General features: G+C 52.9%; 1 protein-coding gene across 3 annotated transcripts in view; it reads right to left on the bottom strand.

The window, feature by feature from the left end:
- VDR (vitamin D receptor) overlaps window positions 1-20324 on the bottom strand; it is a 57023-nt gene that overhangs the window by 26400 nt on the left and 10299 nt on the right. For 2 of the 3 annotated variants that reach the window (XM_072765448.1, XM_072765450.1), the window contains 2 exons: window positions 8946-9025; window positions 6162-6309 (listed from right to left, as the gene is read on the bottom strand). In XM_072765448.1, the coding sequence (XP_072621549.1) occupies window positions 6162-6307 (146 nt within the window). In that variant the 5' untranslated portion in view covers window positions 6308-6309; window positions 8946-9025. The remainder of the gene's footprint in view (window positions 1-6161; window positions 6310-8945; window positions 9026-20324) is intronic. The other variant, XM_072765449.1, reaches the window with a different exon arrangement.

Here is a 20324-nt window from a genome sequence, read left to right as displayed (position 1 = left end):
TCTGTAGTAGGTCAGAGCAAGATGCAAGAGGGCGAGGACTGTGTACTCCCATCGTCCTGTGCAGGTGTGAGTGTGTGCGCACACCACGTGAACCCAGACACACGCTTTTTTATATAAAGAGTTTGGAGGGATCCCTGGGTGGCGCAGCAGTTTGGCGCCTGCCTTTGGCCCAGGGCACGATCCTGGAGACTCGGGATCGAATCCCACGTCAGGCTCCCGGTGCATGGAGCCTGCTTCTCCCTCTGCCTGTGTCTCTGCCTCTCTCTCTCACTGTGTGCCTATCATAAATAAATAAAATAAAATTTAAAAAAATTAAAAAAGATTTAAAAAAAGAGTTTGGAAGTGAACACAATGAGCTGGTCACAGCGACAGCTTCGGGAGGAGGTAGGGATGTGAGAATGGGGTAGAGACGACGTACGCTTCGCTTAGATGTCCTTTTGAACTATTTATTCGCTGCTGCTTTTTAAACCATACGCAGGGATTATTTACACACACACTCAGGTTCTGTGTTAGAGGAGAGAAAAGGACTTCTGCTCTCAGACACAAGCACTACAGAAGGACGAGGATAACAGCGAGCACCTCCTGAGAGCCCTCTGTGCCAGGACTTCGGACATTCCCTCCGACGCGCCCAGTAGCCTCGCAGGTAGGCTCTATCCCTACCCTACAGGTGATAGGGAAAGGCGCTGGGAAGTTAGATCACTTGCTTCTTGTCACACAGCTAGTAAGTGTGAAGATGGGATCAGAATTGAGATCTGTTTGATTCCAAAGCTTCCGGTATTCTTCCCCAATAATGGTCCTCGGCATGAATTTACCATGTCCCAATCCAAGCCAGAGCAGCAGTCCAAACATGCCCCCTAAAGTCCAGGGCACCTGGGTGACTCAGTCAGTTAAGTGTCGGCCTTCAGCTCAGGTCATGATCCCAGGGTCCTGGGATCGAGCCCTGCGTCAGGTTTCCTGCTCGGTGGCGAGGAACCTGCTTTTCCCTCTTCCTCTGCCCTTTCCTCCCTCTGTCCCCTACTTGTGCTCTTTGCGCGCTTGCTCTCTCCCAAGTAAATTAAAGAAAAAAAAAATCCAAGAGCATGCAGCAGAGGCTGCTTGAAGGTCTCCTCTAGGACAAAGCCATTGGGATAGAGGCAGTCCCTGAGATGGGCGGTTTGGGAGTGTGGGGTAAGCCCTGGTGGTCCTCTCTGCTGGCCCTATACTGCCATAGCACAGAGAGGACCTCCTAGGTGTCCTGAGAGTGACTTCACACCAGTGAGCCCTGCTGAAAGTGCTGAGTTCCCAAAGATACATAAGACCTTCTTCACACGCTTGCAACTACCTTTCTTGACAACCCAGTGACATTTCCTCTCCAAATATTCTGGCCTCCTCTGCTCAAGCCTCCAAAACTCCTCTGGGCCCATCCATAGATAACCTTCCTTGTTCTCTTTCATTCACAGCCTTGAGCCGCCACGGAAGGGGGCCAGCTGCCAAGCTGAATGGACAAAGTTTTCTCCAGCAACACTGACTTCGTGGTGACTCATTTACTTGTGCCCATAGAATGCCCTGGGCAGCTCCTCCTCTCTCCTCTCTGTTTCCTCCAGTGCTGGTGAGCACTTGGAGTCTGAAGTCGTTGGACATCTCCCCCATTTCTCTGCTCCCCTTCACATCACGGCTCCTGAAGTATCAGTCACAAGGCCTTCCTGAAAGCCAGGACATTCCTCCTGTTCCCGGATCCTTACCAGCCTCCCTTTTGCCCCCTGCACTCCACAGAACTCATAGTTAATGAGGTCCCTGAGAACCTCGGGGCCAGGAAACGAGAAAGCATTTCTCCCCACTGTATTTGTTGGCTTGATGTTTGCAGTGCACAGCTTCAGTGTCTGGGTGAAGGAGGTATCAGCAGGCAGGGAGAAGACACGCGGAAGAGGCAGACGCTAGATCTGTTTCTCAATCCTGCCTTCCAGGACCACCTCTTAAATCTTCACTCTCTTCATCAGAGGGGTCCCTCTGATTTTCTTCTCTGTCCTTTATACCTTTCCCTTTATATTAGAGCCTGGACTAAGCCACCCATGACCCGAGATTCGTTCACATCCATAGATCACCCCACTATCCACTTTGTAGTAGACCTACATACTTTTCCCCTCTGGCCCTTATGTGCTGGTGTTAACATAACCAGGACACATAGCCTTTTAGAAGCCTGCCTATGCCAATGTTTTATTCACACTAGAAATATCATTTTTTCCCTGAGGATGTCCATCTATTCCAGAGAAGCAGGAGGCAGAAAGAACAAGAAATAACTTATAGGAGGAATTGGCCCATGATGGTCTCTAATTTCTGATCATAGATCAATAGAACCGTGGTCTCTGTCCAACCTTCCTAATCCCATTTTGGTTTGATTATGAGTTTTGGACCTGCTGGGATGACCACAAATAGATCCTCAGGCAGGTTAGTTTGACTCTCTTCGAAGTCAAACCAAACAATGAATGGTCAAATGGCATTATTGGTCCCCAGGGCTGGGAAAATCACCCGTGACTCAGCATGAAGGGATGCTTTTTCCTTGAGAATGACCATGAAAGGGCTGAGTGAACTCCCTGAGAGCAAGGGCATGGTTGAACTTATCTTTGTCTTTCTAAGGTTGTGGAGTCTGACAGAGAAGGTACCTCCCACCAGTATAGACCTTTCTTCCTGGGATCAGGGTTTCGCAAACAGACAGAAGCGACAAGAGGGTTCTATTTGAACTAGACTAAAACAGAAAAACGCTGAATAGAATTTGGTTGAAGCAAAGGAGAAGCAGGGCAATTGGGGAGAAAAGAGGAGCAAGTGTGTATATTTAGTGGATTCCTCTCATTGGCACATTGGTTCTGTGAAGTCAACATGAACACAGAACTAACACATCCGGAACCACTGTTCCCAGGGTTAGCCTCCTGCGAGCCTCTGGTCACAATATTTTCATCAATCAAGCAATACATAACCTTGTTCATGTGTGCTTTCCATTTAAAGATGCCTTATGTAATATACGTTGTTGATTCATGAACACTGAACTTGGCCAATAGCACTATAGCTCATGTCTGAAAGAAGCTTCTTAAGCACAGGTTTTCTCTACAAAGCACGTTGAAGCTTCCTTGTGCCTAAGAGCACTCAACAGCACTTCGGCACCATGCTTAGGGCCGTCTTAGTGAGATAACCATCAAAAAGCAAAAAACCACAAACTGTGGCTCTAGACAGCCCACGAAAAGGACACTCTTTTGTAGCATGACAGCTGAAACAAGGAGGCGGAATATCACCTTGTTCCGTCTTGCCTGGGAATGTGTGCACCAGGGGACTTGAATTTTTCATCACTCTGAGCTTGTCCAGAAATGACCACAGAAATGCTGCAAGCATTGATGTGGGGATTATAAGGAAATTTTAATAGGTGGGCAAGTTTGCAAATACAGAATCCCTGAAATAATGAAGATCTATCGTGTGTGTGTGTGCGTGTGTGTTTATCAAACAAGATCAAGACAAACAATAAGAGATGTTGACTTTTCAGAAAGTGCAGCCTGGCCCAGTCATCAAGGCAGGGACAGGAAAGATATAAGGTGGATAAGGACAGGGTAACAAGACAAGTAGCAGGCTGCCCATAATGCCAGCACTTTCATGTAGGGGTTGTTGGAGGGAGGGGCCGAGGGTGAGTGACAGCATAATGTGACCACAGGCATCAGAGCCACACTGTGGTGACACAGATGTGCAAACATACGGTCCCTGTCCATTTGGCCATTTCCCACACCTGACCCTGGGCATAAGGGAACCTGTCCTCTCTCCACCCAGATGCTAACATGGTCCTATCTCAAGGATTCGGGGCCTAGTAGTGTGTCCAAGGGCAGGAAGCACAGGTGCATGGGGATTGGAGCCACTCTTGAGGAACTGACTTCCAATATGTCATTACCCCATAAGCAGCCACCTAAGAGTTCCATCTCCCAGAGCTGAACCCCATGGATAGGTGGCCTGGAAAAAGGGAATTGGGGGCATGAGTCTCTGGATTAACCAAACAGTCCCAAGAACTGTTGGAGACCTTTGGGTTGCAGACTGGTGACATAGGGCCTTTGGTGAAAGTCCTCATATTGCCAGCTCTTAGCCCAGTGCCTTGATCACAGATGTTCGTTAAGATCTGGTGAGTGAGTGTGTGAAAGAAAAAACAAAAGAAGAGCGATGGCTGGAGACACTTGTGTTTATTTTCCTAGGGCAGTGTCCCATTAAGGACATAAGTATTGACCCATCAAGCTTGAAAATAACATATTGTACTTTATGTCTTTTTTAAAAAAGATTTATTTATCTAAGAGGGAGAGAGAAGAGGGGCACAGGAAGAGGGAGAAAGAGTCTTAAGCAGACTGTGCTGAGCACAGAGCCTGATGCAGGGCTTGAATCTCATGACCCTGAGATCAGAACCTGAGCCAAAACCAAGTCACTTAACCAACTATGCCACCTAGGCACCCCTATACTTTATGTCTTTTTTTTAAAGATTTTATTTATTTATTCATGAGAGACACATATGAGAGAGGCAGAGACACAGGTAGAGGGAGAAGAAGGCTCTAGCAGGAAGCCCGATGTGGGATTTGATCCCAGGACTCCAGGATCACACCCTGGGCCGAAGGCAGGCTCCAAACCGCTGAGCCACCCGGGGATCCCTACTTTATGTCTTTTAAGGCACTTTTATACATGTCATCTCATCAATCCTCAGATTAATGCTATATATGAAAGGGGTCAGATATCAAACTCATGTGCTTAGTTGAGGTGACTGAAACAGAGAAGTTGAAAGATTTGAGCAAGAACATACAATGGCACGGTCAGCTCGTAGCCCACACATTTCTGACTCCTTTTATGATAAGAAGCAGCCCTCATGGGTGTACCCACCCCCCTCCTCTACCTGCAGAAAAGGGTCCAGGTGGCACCTGGGCTCTGGAAGGCCCACTCTGCAGGAAGTGCCGAGGAATGAGAGACGTGGCAACAGGATCTTGAGCCAGCGATGCTGCCAGTCTGGTTCCCCAAGCTGGGGAGCAGCCTGCCAGGAAGCCAAGCGGGCAACCCGCGCCAGGCCAGTCAATTAGCACCCACAGAAACCCCGCTGCCCAGTGATTGCTCAAGGCAATGAAACTCCAGGCCTGCTGATTCCCGGGACAGAGGGCAGGTGGGTCGCAGGCTGTGTTCACAGATGGCCCATGAGTCCCAGAGTTGGGGGGGGGAGCAGGCATCGTGCAAGTCCCAGGCTCTGATTCACTCTGCCCTCAAAGCCACTGGGTGAGCCCTTCGGTTCAGAGAATGAGGCCAACCTCAGCATCCCTGTCCTGGACTTGGTTCACTCTTTTCTCTCTTGGTGGCCAAAGCCCTGTTCTTTTTTTTTTTATCCACCTCCAATTAAGACTATTATACAGAAGCACTGTTTTTGATAAGTTTTTCCACAATCCTCCCTCTTGCTCTCGCTCCAATATATGCCAAGCCCACGTTTCTCATGGTTCCCAGTCCTGTATTGCAATTCATCACTCTCCCATCCTCCCTTCCTGGCTTTGGATGGGCACACCCTGCGTCCAGCCTTTCCAGTACTTTCCCCATACTGTTCATACTTGTGACACTGGGCTCATTGGAGACAAGAGGAGGCAGCCGGCAGAGAAACTGGCCCTGACTGAACAGGAACGCTGGCACATTGCTGACATCGCCTGAGCTTTCTAACCCGGGACAGCAAGCCACGGGTGAAGATACGGGCGCAGATCGAGAATGGAGATCCAGCCAGGGTGCAGTTTCCCTTGTTCCAAGGAATGGTTTGATTTGGATCAGAGGACAAGCTCCGAAGCCAAGTTCTGGGGTTTTCCCAAGGACATGCCTCTGATCATCAATCTGTTCAGAGGTTCACTCCAGAAGGACAGACACACAGGTTCCGGTAGGGGGCCGTGGGTCCAAGGCGTAATGGAAAGATGGGCACGTAGGCAACAACCTCGGAAACATCATCTCTGAGAGGGGCAGAGGCCAGAGCTGGAGCTGAGGGGAAGGGAGGAGGAAGATAATCTCACCAAGACCCTGTCACTCCCAGGGTGGGGAAGAGCTGGCATGTTCCATGGGCATGGGAAGGAAGGAGACAAGGGAGATGCAGGGGTTCTCTTCATGGGAGACCTTGCTTCCTCTGCTTCCCCTTGCCCTTGGGGAGGACTCACCTGAAGAAGCCTTTGCAGCCTTCACAGGTCATAGCGTTGAAGTGAAAGCCTGTGGCTCGGTCTCCGCACACCCCGCAGATTCGGGGCACGTTCCGGTCAAAATCGCCAGGGTCAGGCAAGGAAGTGCTGGCTGCGGTGGCCTCCATCCCTGTAAGAATGGCAGGCAGGCCGAGGCCGGCGCTGGAGTCAGTGCCAGGGCTGGCTAGCATCCTTCGCGCCCCCACCCCCATGCGCCTGGGCAGCTCCCCAGGTCCCAGGCCTGAGCAGGATTTCTTGGGCGCCCTCACCTCGTGACTCCCTGGGGAGCAGAAGCAGGGCTCCCTAACCCAAGTCTGGAGAGACCTGCGGTGGCCCGGCGGTGGAGCGGCTCATGGTAGGGTTTGGGTTCACACGCTGCACCTGCCGCCTACCACGCTACTTTGGGTGACGTGTTTAGCCTGTCTGTGCCCTACCACCCTCACCCGAAGAATGGCGTTTTCTTTACAGGGTGTGAGGAAGGATTACATGAGTGAACATACGCCTACCACCAGCATTGGCTCATCTCCGTAGCAGAACTGCAGCAGGGCAGAGGCCTCTTTCCTTCCCAGTGCCTCGCAGCCACACAGGTCAGCAGTGACAGGCCTGTGTCCCTGCTGTCCTGGCACCAAGGCAATCAAAATCTTGTTGCCTCTTCTTTTTTCTCCCCCCAGTATAAACTTAACACACTGATCTGAACATCCTTCTGAATAAGGTGAGTCATATACAATTAACTACTTTGGTTTTCAGACATGGCTTGTATAAATAGGCATTATCATCCAGAGATGGATTTCACACTTGAGGAGACAGGAAAGAGAGAGGGAACAAAATCTAATAGCTTTGGGGAGCCCTTCTCAGGAAGCAGCTGACTTCACTCTTCCAGTAGACAAATTGAGCCCTTGGCTTCACGATGTCAGGCCCAGAGCTCCTCGGGCCTCCCCAAAATGCTTCAGAGCCTGCTGCCTCCCACTTTTCTCTGGGTCCTCACAAGGGCCATTGCAGGGTTAAGTGGCCCCTTGACCCCAGGGCAGGAGGGTCCCTCGGGGCAGAAGAAACACAAGAGAGAAAGCCAGTTACGAGCCAGTCGTGTTCTCCTGCCCCGAGGTGAGAGAGGGAGATTCCAGGGGGGCCCTTGGGAGAGGCTCTGAGCTTCTTTCCAACGTAACCTCTGAGCTGAGGTTTGGCAAACCAAAGCCCCTTAGTGTCTTATCCCATTTACTCTTCATATCACCCAAAGAGATAAGTGCTGTTTCTGTCTCTCTCTTTATAAACGAGGCCCCAGAAGCCCACCGCTTGAGGTATCTCTAGCAACTATGATTACAAAATACACAAAGCAAACACCTAATTTTTTTTTTAATTCCAGAAAAAGCTTCAAGCCAAAGGAAGAAAGTAGGACAGATAAGGAGAGAGGTGGAGGGAACCCTGATCACAGATGGCTGTAGCTCCCTGAACTGCCTCTCTCAGCTTTTCTTTTCCTGGGAACTGTAATGCACTAATAGTGACACTATTGCTGTCCCCATCACAGCTAGACTGATACTTGTTCAACTGCAATGTTTATACATATACACATTCAGAGAGAGAGACTTTAAAAAAAAAAAGAAAGGAATGATTAACAGAAACTTTTGAGGGATTGAGATGGGGGACAGGCACGCAGAAGTCTTATGTAGTAACTATATTCTATTTCTTCGAGTGGTAGGTATATGGTATCGTCTTATTTTTATTTATTATTATTATTTACACACGATGTTGTGTTTTATATGCCCGTCTGTGTATATACAACATTGCACAATTGTTAGACAATTAAAAATAGAAGAAAAAGCGCCTGTGGGTTTGTCAACATTGTCCCTGTAGCCCATCCCAAGTCCAAGCTGTGGGCAGGGATCCCAGAGGCCCAATACCATCGTGGGGCAATAGAAGAAACTGTCTAGGATGCTTGTGGCTTAACCCCAGGTCAGCTGAGATGTTGCAACTCTCAATCATCATGAGGTTGCTACAGAGTCTGTGTCATCCAGGCGACCAAACATCTGGTGGATTCGGTGGAAAAAAGAGAAATCAAATGTGGGCGTGGGGGGAATACCAGTTGAATCAGTCCCACAAGTGTGCATCATCACATGGCACACTGGAGATGTCATGATGCAGGAGAGTTGGAGCAACAGGACACCCCAGCACGGCAACAGTGCTGTCCTGCCACTGGGCGAGCTTGACATCAGGAGGGCTGCTGGCCAGGGGTAGAGGCCCGGGCCCTGGTCAGGCCGGACAGAAGGCTGGACCCAGCAGCCAGAGGCCCACAGAAAACAGGACCGTTTCAGGGGAGTTGAGAGAAAACTCAGCCCTGCTTGGGGTTATTTGCTGCTACCACGGAACCAGGGCCCAGGCCTAGAGTCTAGAGGCAGAAAAGAGGCCCAGGCACATATGGCCTGAGAGCTGACTGTCCCAGGAATGGTAGGCAGAGACTGTGGGGGGCCGGAGAGAGAGAGAAAAGACTGGAGCTGGGCAGGAAACATCACCAGGCTAGACAGTCCCCTGGGGCCCCGGCCTGGGAGTCGGGAGCCCCTCCCTTCTGCGCCCCCACCCCGCCCGCCTGCAGCTGGCTCTGGGTCTCAGCTGGCTCTGGGCACCGCGGGCTCTGCTGACACAGGGCCTGACCCGCATTTGCAAAGCCCGGGGTAGGGGTAGTGTTCTCTCCCTCCCCTTGACCCCTCCCTCCTGCGGCACCTGCGCCGGCCCACAGAAGGCCAGGGAAGCTGTGGCTGATGAGGAAAGACCCACCTGAAGGAGCAGGGGGGCAGGTCAGTTGAGCCCAGGGATGCCCTTCTGGGAGGTCACAGACGCGTCCAACCAAAAGGCCTCTGGAAGGAACAAGGGAAACACTTTACCCGCAGCTCACACTGCCCTCACAGCCAGTCCTCTACGAGCCCGGGAAGCAGCAGGCGGGGTTTCTTCCAGAGACTTTAGTCTCCAGGTCAGGGTGCCAAGTCGTCACCGGCAGGGGTGAGGGCGTGGGAGCCAGGCAGCAGCCGGGACCGGCCCTCCCTTGGGGCAGGGAGTAGCGAGGAGCAGCGGGGACGGGTGGGGGGCAGCACCCAGCACGTGGCAAATGGAAGGAGCCTCCAACACCCTGCTGTGGGTGCCCCTGTTTCTTTCAGAGCAGAGGGGGTTGGAGGGAGGGAGGGCTTTCTTCCTGAGGGAGCCCTGCTGCTCCCATGGCATCACCCCCCCCCACCAAGATTTGAGGGATGTTCAGTGGGGAGCAGAGCCAGAGGGCGGCCTGGCACATTGCAGGGAAAGGACACCCCCCCGCCCCCAGCTAGTACTGCAGAGACACCTCAGGGCCTGGCCTCTTGGGACAGCCTCAAAGACAGGTGTTTGGGGGGATCCCTGGGTGGCTCTGTAGTTTAGCGCCGCCTTTGGCCTGGGGCGCGGTCCTGGAGTCCCAGGATCGAGTCCCGCGTCGGGCTCCCGGCAGGGAGCCTGCTTCTCCCTCTGCCTGTGTCTCTGCCTCTCTCTCTGCCTCTCATGAATAAATAAATGAAATCTTAACCAAAAAAAAAAAAAAAAAAAAAAGACAGGTGCCTGGGATCCCTGTCCCAGCAGACCGGGTGTGGGCGGAGCAAGGGCTGCAGGGGTTAAATACAGCAACTCACTGCTTTCAAACAGGATGTTTTCTGCCACTTTTAGCTCTTCCTGAGCCGGCTCCACGCCCCCGGCCTCAGCAGAGGCTGGAGGTGGGCTGACTCTGGGCCCAGAGGCCATGTGGTAGTAGATGCTGGGTCATTGAGGTGGGGCTGCCAGAAAGTCACCCTTCCCACTCCTACCCACACCCAGCCTGCTTGTCTACCGTGGAGACAGGACACACACACACACACACACACACACAGGCCCGCTTCCTCCCTCCCCCGATGCCAGCAGGAGGTGCCTGACCCCAACCCTGGCGAAGGCCTTTAAGCCAATCCCCAGACGGGGAAGGTCCAGACAGGGAAGGTCCAGACCCCCAGCCTTTGTTTCTCTGCCTCCCTGAGGCCCCCACCGGCAGGGAAGGGAAGGGCCCAAGGCAATTCCGAGACGTGGGCCCTGGGACTGTCAGCCCACTGAGCCCATTTGGCCTCCCCTTGGGCACTGCCATCCCCCAAGGAACATCCGGGGAATATGCCCGGGGTGGGGGGTCAATGAGCAGAAACAACCTGAGCCGGGCTGGCCTGCTCCCAAGGGCGGTGGGTGGCCGGAGGCCCACCTGGTGGAGACAGACGGGTTGTCACTTACCCCCAAGCCAGGCCCTCCTTTGCTCCCCCTGCTGGTCCTGCCCCCAGCCCGCAGCTGACCACTCTGCTGGGCTCCGGCCCGCGGCCTTATCGATCCCCAGACGCCCTGCGCTCCTCGGGGGCTGAGGTGAGGGCTGAGCCGGTACAGAAAGGACCACTGCTGGGGCACCTGGGGGGCTCAGTGGCTGAGCATCTGCCTTCGGCTCAGGTTGTGGTCCTGGGGTCCCAGGATCGAGTCCCGCATCGGGCTCCCCGCAGGGAGCCTGCTCCCCCTCTGCCTGTGTCTCTGCCTCTCTCTCTGTGCCTCTCATGAATAAATAAATAAAATTAAAAAAAAAAAAAAAAGAAAAGAAAGGACCACTGCTTTCCTGCCTTCAAACCCCTAAGGTTTTCACATCAGACTGGAGACCCAGGTAGACTGCCACCCTTGAGCTTAAGAAAAGAGTGTCTTGGGGCGCCTGGGGGCTCAGTGGCTGAGCATCTGCCTTCAGCTTAGGTTGTGATCCTGGGGTCGGGGATTGAGTCCCGCATCGGGCTCCCCGCATGGAGCCTGCTCCCCCCTCTGCCTGTGTCTCTGCCTCTCTCTGTGTATGTGTCTCATGAATAAATAAATAAAATCTAAAAAAAAAAAAAAAAGAAAAGCGTGTCCGGAGTATGTACCATGTGCCAGGCCGCCAGGCGCTATACGTACCGCCGACAGAAGCCTCATGACAATCCTGTGAGGTGGGGAGCAGTCCCACTTTCCAGACGGCAAAGCCGAGGTCCAGACTACTTTGAGTGACTTGCCCAGGGTGCCATGGCCCAGTGGTGGGGCCACGGGCCAAACAAGGACAAACTGAGCTCCATGCCCAGATGCTTCCCCCGACTCCTGCTGACCCCTCCTGTTCCAGTGACAGTCACCAGCCGCCACGCCGTACTCTGTGCTGAGCCCTGCTCCGAGCTCTCCAGGATGCTCATTCATTCGAGCCTCAGGACAACCTCAGCAGGCTGGCCCTGTTATCATTCCTGTTTCAGCCATGGGGAAACTAAGGCACAGGGATGTGGACTGTCTCTGGAGCCTGGCTTTGAACTTAGGCAGCTGGCCCCTGAGTCCCCGCTCTGCTGCCTTTCCTAAGGGAGAGGGCTTCGTCATCTCCCCAGCCCTGAGCGCTGCATGCCCTCCGCTTCCACTAAGTCAGGGAGCAAGGAAGAGAACAATCCCCTGGTCATGATGGAAGCACGTCATGGCACTTCTCCTTCCACGGCTCCCGGAGTCAGAGGATGGCAGGCACGAGCCAGGATCCCCTTCCTGCCAGTCAGCCCCTCTTACTGGGCAAACCCCACTCAGCAGACTAGCCCCTCCTCCCCACGCGACTGTGCACTACTGGATGGTCCTTTCAGGAGAGATTAACCTAGATTTAGCCTGAAGTTCATGTGCATGGAAAGTGGGGCAAAGGCACAGGGTAGGAAAAGGACAAGTGGAAAAAAAGTGCTTACTGCCACCCCCCTTTGCCACATCATACAACCCCCACCCCTCCCTACAATTCATGTTCTGAGTACACAGAACGTCCTATTACTTCTGCTGGGACTGTCCCCAGAGCAACCCCCTCCTGCCCTGCTTTAGAAATACCCAAACCCCTGGCACTGAGCCTTGGAGACGTGGGGTGAGGAGCTCAACTCTGCAGAAAGCCCCTGGCTTCCATTCCCCTGGGGACTGCATCCCACATCAAAACCCCTGCCTGAGCGTGACCCAGTCCTGACCTTGCCTTAGCAAGAAGTGAGGAGATAACGTGTTTCCTTCCAGTCATTGAAGCCACAACCACTGCCCCTCCTACTTGTCTGTCTGTTAGCTCACACAACACGTACCCCCTCTTCCAGGGCTTTTGCTAAATGGGCATCCCCAGGCAGGCTCACCCAGAACAGTCTCTCGGGGTGGTGGCTGCAGGGTGTGCTGGGCAGAGCCGGGAAGACAAGGATCCAAGTGCCGCTGGGCTCTTTAACCCCACCACACTCACTGAACCCTCCTCGGAGTCCTGAGGACGGTAAAGCCATGACCCTGAAATATCCCATAAGCCGTGGACAAGAGGTCTGACCTCTCAAGTGTATTCCAGCCCTGAAAGTGTGCAGCTCCAAGGCTGGATTTCCCATCACAATGAGGCCATACGACCACTCACTGAGCTTCCTCTTGGACCCCCTCTGGAACCCGTTGGGCCCCAGCACCATGCTAGTGCAAGTGAGGTTCACTCACCCTCAGATGCTAAGGACCAGGAAGGGCCTGAGTGGTGGGGCCCCTCTTGGGCCCCACGGAGAAGGGGAGCCCAGGAGAGGGGCTCTTGCTCACCAAGCTAGGCCTGGAGTGATCAAAACCGAGCTTTCTAATTGTTGACATTGGCTCAGAGCTCCCCCTCCTTCTAGAAAGAAATGGAAAGCTAAGTGATTTCCCAGAATAGGGAAAGAAAATTCTTCTTCCTGAAATCAGCACACACAGAGCGAACCACATGTGGGAGTAGTGCTCTCTGGAGTAAATGGGCCTGTGCGTGTGCCAGCCATGCTATACACGAGCTTGTGCATGCACACCCTTTCCTTGGTGTTTTTTACTTCATCATCTTTTCAGCTCTGTCCACAGGGTGCTGAACGCGATAGGACCTGCCTCACTTTTGGTCATCTCTTTATTCTAGCATAACTCAGGTAGAGCAATGCCATGGCCAGCTAAGGTGATGCCTTTTCTTCCTTCCCACCATCCTCAACATGTATCCACATTTCTTTTTTGTTGTTTCCAGAACAGTCTCAGCATCACCTCCCAGAAGGAGCTGAGGGGGAACAGAGTGAAAAAGAGGGAAAGGGGAGAGGAAAAGTATATTGTATAAACAGAACTTGTGTCCAAACTATTTCTTGCTTCATTGTGTCCCCAGGCCCTACACACACACACACACACACACACACACACACACACACACAATTAGTGAGAATGGCTGGAAATCATGTTCTGCAGACTCTAATGTCCAAAGTAAAACCCAATAGACATCCGTCACCTCAGACATCTCAAGACTGGAAGGAAACTCTACCCAGTCCAACCATCTTAAATTCCCCTCTATAATACTCCAACTTGTACTTGAGTATTTTTCCTGATGGAGAACTATCTCCCATGGCAATCCACGTTCTTTGGATGGCTGTATGCTTAGAAAGTTCTTCACTATGCACAGATGAAATAGCCCCTGTAGCTTTCCATCGCTGAGACCAGCCCTTTACAGCCATCTAAGGTGGCCGTAAGTTGAAGTTACTAGGCCATTCCCCCAGAGTTTCTGCAGGAAGGGTTGGCGGGACCACCACATGGTGCCATCGTGCAGGTTAGACCAGGGCCCAGTCCTCACCCGCTGGGAAACTGTTATAAAAAGTAGAAAACTTTATGACGTTTATGATGTAAGTGAGGTTGCAGGAGAGAAGCAGAGAAGATACCGGGGGCTACACTTAACGTTGGCTCAGACCTCCTGAACTTCCCAGGTATGACCATGACTCCCACAAGGGCAGTAATTAAGGGGGCGAATGCAGCGTCTGCCTCCGTGGCCTTCGCCTGGAGAGAACAGCCTCCAGGGCAAGGCAAGGGCTCTGTAGGAGAGTGTGAGTAGCTGCATAAGCTCCCCCAAGCCCGCCTGCCTCCTCCGGCTTTAGCTCAGCCGCGTCCAGGGGAGGCTGGCCCCCAGCACCGCAGCACTAAGAACACAAGCAAAGCATCCTAAACCATTTAACGACTGACCGAAGGATGGGAAATTAAGTGACTGATGACTCAGCAGTTGTAGGAAAGAATTTACCCCAAAGGTACTTCTTATTTATATTTTTAAAGATTTACTTATTTATTTGAGGAGGTAGTAGTGGTAGAGGTAGAGGGAGAGAGAGTCAAGCAGATTCCCTGCTGATGGAGCCTGCTGCAGGGCTCGATCCTATGACCCTGGGATCATGACCTGAGCTGAAACCAAGAGTCAGACACTCAACTGACTGAGCCACCCAGGTGCCCCTGAAGGTGCTTCTTAATTAAACCTTTGAGGAATATACATCACCTTCGAGAACCCAATAAAGGTCATGGACTGACATCCCATATGATCCTAGGATCAAGGGTTAGTGGGCCACTCCCTAGAAACCATCCTATCGGCTCCACTCCCAAGGCCATTCACCAAGACTCTTTCTTAGCTGACTGTCCTGTTACCCTTGGGAGCACTGGCAGCTTCCAGGAGTTGAGCAGAACCCAGAGGGAGGAACCCACAGGGCGCCAGACAGTGGCACTGGAGAAACATAGCTTACTGAGATATATTTCCACTTCTTATCAACAACAATTATTCCTGCAAGCTGCTTTTTTCCAGTGGAAACTCTGCCCTTAGCTTTGTCAACAAGATTTCTGGGTTGATTACGGCTCTCCAGGTAGCAAGCAGGCCAGGCCCTGTCACTGCTGGAAAGTGTGGGCAGTGACAGTGTCTGGTGAAGCATAAGGAACCGGCCCCTTCATATGCTGCAGCCCAATCTCTCTGGTGTCAGAGCATAGAAACTGAGGCCATTAGAGAGGGAGTGACTCATCTCAAGGCCACAAGTGAGGCCGAGTGCTTCTCCACCTCCACCCTGGGCAAGTTCTGAGACCTTTCATCACCAGCCTGGGCAGCTTCCAGGGGGTCAGGGTGGTGTGGGACAGAAATGGGCCATGGGAGGAAGGTTGGATGTCATCCTTTGAAGGAAGGGAGCTGTGGGAAGCCACAGAGGAGGCCCTGACATTGCTTGCAGTGGAGCTACCCAACACTGATGCCATCCTGACAAGCAACACAGAGGGACAAAGTGTGTAAAATTTACCCACCTGCTCTTGCCCAACCAGCTCCAGCTCTTGGCTCTGGCCTCCACAGCCCGAAAAAATGGACCAGGACTCAAGGCAGTAAGGGAATATGTTAGAGGGAAGTGAGATGTGCCTGGGCTGCTGTCTCCCTACTCTGGGAGGCTCTCCTGGGATGCTAGGGTGGGAGCACTTCCCTGGGGTATCGTCTGCTCCAGACCAAAGGTGATGGGATAAGGAGACTCTTGGTCCACTGACTTGAAGACCAAGGGATAGAAATTGGAGCCGCCCCCATGGAGAATACCAAGAATATAGGGCAAGTGGCTCTAGCCCTCCTCTGGGGAGACCTGAACTCCTACTATGGCTAATGTAGCTGATGGCTAAATGGGATTTAAAGCAACAACAATGGCCTCAGGACAATAGGAGAAAGCTTCTCCCTCCCGAGACATTCCCAAGTCCAGTCTCTGCAGACCTCTACCCCGACTAAGTATCTCTTACTGCTGGGCCCCCAGCCCAAGTCCAAGTAGGCCTGAGTCCACCCCTGACCAGACAGATGCCTTTGGGGCCCACCCTATGCCAGTCCACCCTGGGGTGGGCCCCTGGCCAGGCTTCTTTTCCTCATTTCCCTCTGGGACCAATGCAGTCTTTGCATCATGCAGAGTCTTCCTGCACTGTGCGAAAGGTCAGTACCCAGGCCCCAGGTACCCCCAGCTCAGAGATACTCGGGATCCTTAGTATCAGATCCCTTGCTTATGTCCCCAACCAACCTGGCCAGCCTGACACCCTTGGCAATCTGACTACCATCCAGCTTCCCCCAAAGCCCATTCCTGCATCCTCCTTGACAAATGAGGCCACCAGAGCACCTGGGTGACAGGGCTGTTGCAGGGACCAGCTTCTCTGCGCAGCACTCAGCACGGTGCCTGGCGCCTGGCATACTGCAGTTTGATGTAAGCTTGTGCCCATTATTGGAGCTGGAACTGCTGTGGGGACAGTCACTGGAGAGTCTAGAGCCTGGAAAATGAGGAGACTTACAGGCTCCAGAGAGATGCACGGAGGGCAGAAAGCCTGCTCTCAGTCCCAAACCCGCCACTCCTAACGAACTTTGTCCAGAATGCAATTTTCCCCTGAACTGGGCAAAAGTGGACCATCCTACCCTTTGGCTGTGGCTTCCGAAAATCTGGCCGTTCAGGGTGGGGAAAAATGGATCATTCCCACCTCTCCCCTGCAAGCAGAGAAGCCGAGCTACACATCTGCGTTTTTCCTCTGCAAGGACCCGTGGCTCCACAGATGCCACCAATTACCAAGCCCTTTGGCCCATCACCCTTCCCTTCCTCTCTCTCTGTCCCACAGTGCCATCCTTCTCCTACCTCTTCTGTCACTTAGGGCTGGTCAAGCATCTGTCACCTGGCTGTTCTCTCCTAGTGGGTCCTGAAGCTCAGTGGCCCTGTGATGCCACCTGTGTGTCATCAGGGCAGTTGGCACTTCCTCACCTGCTTTGCCATGTGAATGCACAGGGTGCAGGGAAAGACTAAAGTGGCGACTAAAGGGGCTGGGGCCCAGAGGTGGCAGTGAGGGCTGCAGCTGCCTTGACAAAAGGGGGGCCCACCGTGGCCCCTAACCCAGACACTGGGCTAGCTCTGGCTCAGTGGGCCCGGACTCCTGTTTGCTCCCAGCTCTCGGGGGTCTTGCAAAGCCTTTCCCTTATGCTGGGATAGACTGTTAGGCCTGCACCAGAAACAGTGAAGGATCCCGGGTCCTCTGAGACAGGTAGGGTGGCTCCAGTCCCAAAGGTGCTGATCTACCCAGAGGAGCCCCTCTGTCTTATTAGTGAGAGGGTGGACACTCCCCATATATTCAGGAAGCTTCTCAGGGCCTGGGCCAAATAGAAAGGTTCCCATTCCCTCTAGAGCACGGAGCGCCTTGAGAGCACCCCAAGGTGACACCAGGGGCTCCTCAGTTTCCTATTAGAATGATTTGCCCATAAAGATCTTTTCCAGAGCTTCAGCTTTGTTGGGATTCCAGGCATCCTTCTGTGTAGATGTCTTCTTGGGGGACCCCCCCTGGATGGCCAAGGAACTCTAACATTTCCTCTTGGCCTCACACTATGCTGGGCATTGGTTCTGGCTTTGGATGCCTTATCTTTGATGATGACCCCTGGCTGGCTTTGAGTACTGACACCATGGCAAGCCCTGTCCTGGACGTCAGAGACACAACGGAGAGACCCTGTGCTCTTGGAGCTTATAGTCCACCAAGGAGGACAAACAGGAAGGACAAGTCCATGCTGTGACACAGGCAAGCGCACATGACGAGAGCGTGCAGGAGAGCCCCCGGCCTTGTGCTGGAGAGGCAGAAAAGGCTCTTCAGGGGGAGGCCTGCCAGCGGAGACGAGAAGGATCATAGTTCAACATGGCAGTGGTGTGAAGGGTAGCGAGGGTCCCAGGCAGGCAGTACTCATGCAGAAGCCGAGAGGCAAAAGGGAAAGAGCATACTGGAGGCAGCAGTTCTGCACGGCCGGAGAGCCAGAGAGGCCACCAGGAAGAGATGAACCAACTGGCCACGCTCAATGGAAGTGTATTCCATTCTTCCTTCTCCGGAACACTTCTTCTGGTAAACCCAGAGTCTTGAATACCAGGAATTGTAAATTATTGTAATGATATTTAAGCTGAAGACTTTCAGACTCCAAACAGAGTCCTATTCCACCCTGAATCGAGCTCGAGTGCTGTGCAGAAAATAAAAATAGGGCTCTCTCCCACTCCCACGAGTTTATTGGGAAAAGGCCCCACGGTCAGCAAACAGTGGGCCTCTTCTTTAGACACTTGAGTCCCAGCTGGTGCACACGCAGAGCCACCCACCCCCCATCCTCCTTTGGGGCAAATGCTCTAGCCCAGGAATAGGACCATCAAAACTGAGCTGAAAGGCAGAGATAAAGGAGAGCGCTCTGGAACACTCAGCCCCGCTCAATAGGAAAATATATGTTCTCTGAGAGAAAACCAAAGAAAGAACAGAAGGTTCGGCAAGGGGAGACGGAAGTAGGTGAAGCGCCCAGCTGCATGTCACCAGTTCAATCCATACTGAGTGCACCGATCTGTCCAGAGTGGCCAGATATGGTTGCTGGGCACGGGGAGAGCTGCGTTCTACACAGCCACCCGATCCCCAAACCTGCCTCCACCGATCCGCTTGGCTCATTGCTCTCTCCCGGTCAACAAGGTCACTTCCTTGTTGCCAGGAATCGCTGTAAGGAAAGGGCATCAGCCACAAACACACAATGCTCACAAACAACTTGTCCATGGACACCTGTGGAAAGTCCCCGACATGTGTGGGCACACGCCAGCCCTTACCCTGCCTCGAAATGTCCACACTCGCTGCTGGCAACAACACTTCAGCCTGTCACTGAAGATGACCTTGTTTCAGGGTTTCAGGCCAAAACGTCTAAATCTCTCTGGAAGATTCTTCCCCAGAGCCACAGAGTGGTAGGAAATAACTGCCTTTGTCCTAACCCATGAACGCTCTCCAAACTGTAATCCCCTCCCGGCCCTATCCACTGGCCATCTTCCTTTTCCTTGTTTTTCTTTGACACCCAGGGGCAAAGATGGAACAGATTGGCTACACAGAGCACCTTTCAGGGGTGCTGCAGGGCAAGGGAGGAGCTACACCAGGGTCTCCGGAGGAAGCACCCCCTTCCCTCCTCAGCGGTCACCTGTCTGCAGGCCCCAGCTGCCCAGAGGCCAGAGCCTGCTGCCCACCTGCGCCTCCGCACCAGGTAACAGAATTGCCACTCCTTTCACTCAACCTTCTTTGCTCTTTCCCTGCAGCAGCAAACATCCCTGGAAAAGGCTCCTGAGGGAGCAGCTCAGAGCCTGTACTCAGTTAAAGGGGCTGTGAAGGAGCCCCCCCTCCAGCTGGTGGGGCAGGCTCCCCTCCGTCAGCTGGAGCTGCTGCTGGTTAGGCAGCTGCTGGCAGCGTTCTAGGGGAGGAGGCCAGGGGCCTGTGGCCCATGTCTGCCCCTGGCTTGGGTGGCCCGGGGGGGGGGGGGGGGGCTCCTCCTACTGCTTCCCCCACACTCCCCAATACCTCACTTCAGCTCCCCCTGACCTGAAAAACAACTCTGCAGCCAGGCTCTTCAGTAGCTCAGGATTGAAGTTTAACAGAGACAAAAATAATTCCCTGGAGTGAGCTATTTTCTGCCCAGCTTTGGGAACAATAGCTCAAGGTGGCAGGCAGTGGGGGCCTGGGGAGGAAGCTGGCCACGGGCCACCCACTGGTTTAGGGCCTTCTCCGCACTCACTCCACACTCCCACCCTGGAGGGGGATTTTTTTTGGGGGGGGGAGACCTTAGGTGGGTTAACCCCAGGTGAGGAGTGGGGGCGGCAGGGAAGGGCAGGCCTGTGGGAACCTGGTACTGCCCCACACACTGGGTTTCAATCCCCCATGGCTTCTCCTCTCATGGAATGGAAGGAAGAAGAAAGAGAAAACGCTGCTATCCATCTGCCTAACTCACTATACAGCACTGCTGTATCGGCGGCGATCAATGATTTAAAGTGTTTTATAATGTGAGACTCCATAAGAACGTCAGTTACTAATTTACAATTATTCCCCCCAGGTTCTAAAAGGAGGATGAGGGGATCCCTGGGTGGCTCAGCGGTTTAGCGCCTGCCTTCGGCCCAGGGCGTGATCCCGGGTCCAGGGATCGAGTCCCACATCGGGCTTCCTGCATGGAGCCTGCTTCTCCCTCTGCCTGTGTCTCTACCCCTCTCTCTCTGTGTCTCATGAATAAATAAATAAAATCTTTTAAAAAATAAAAATAAAAAAAAATAATAATAATAATAATAAAGGAGCTTGAAATTCAGGTATGAAAGTAGAAGGCTGTGAGTTCGAACACAGGGGGTACGACCCTCTCTGTGAGGAGGTCCTCACAGCCTGGGAGAGCCCGAAGTGCAACTTCTGCATCATTCAGTGCCTCCCGAGCCCAATCCCCAAATTCCTCTTTCTTTCCTTTTCTTTTCTTTTTTTCTTTTCTTTTCTTTTCTTTTCTTTTCTTTTCTTTTCTTTTCTTTTCTTTTCTTTTCTTTTCTTTCTTTTCTTTTTTCTTTTCTTTTCTTT

The sequence above is a fragment of the Vulpes vulpes genome, chromosome 8, assembly GCF_048418805.1.
Source record: "Vulpes vulpes isolate BD-2025 chromosome 8, VulVul3, whole genome shotgun sequence".
Classification (NCBI taxonomy): Eukaryota; Metazoa; Chordata; class Mammalia; order Carnivora; family Canidae; genus Vulpes; species Vulpes vulpes.
The sequence above is the reverse complement of the archived record's forward strand: the minus strand, read 5'-3'. Positions and strand labels throughout refer to the sequence as shown.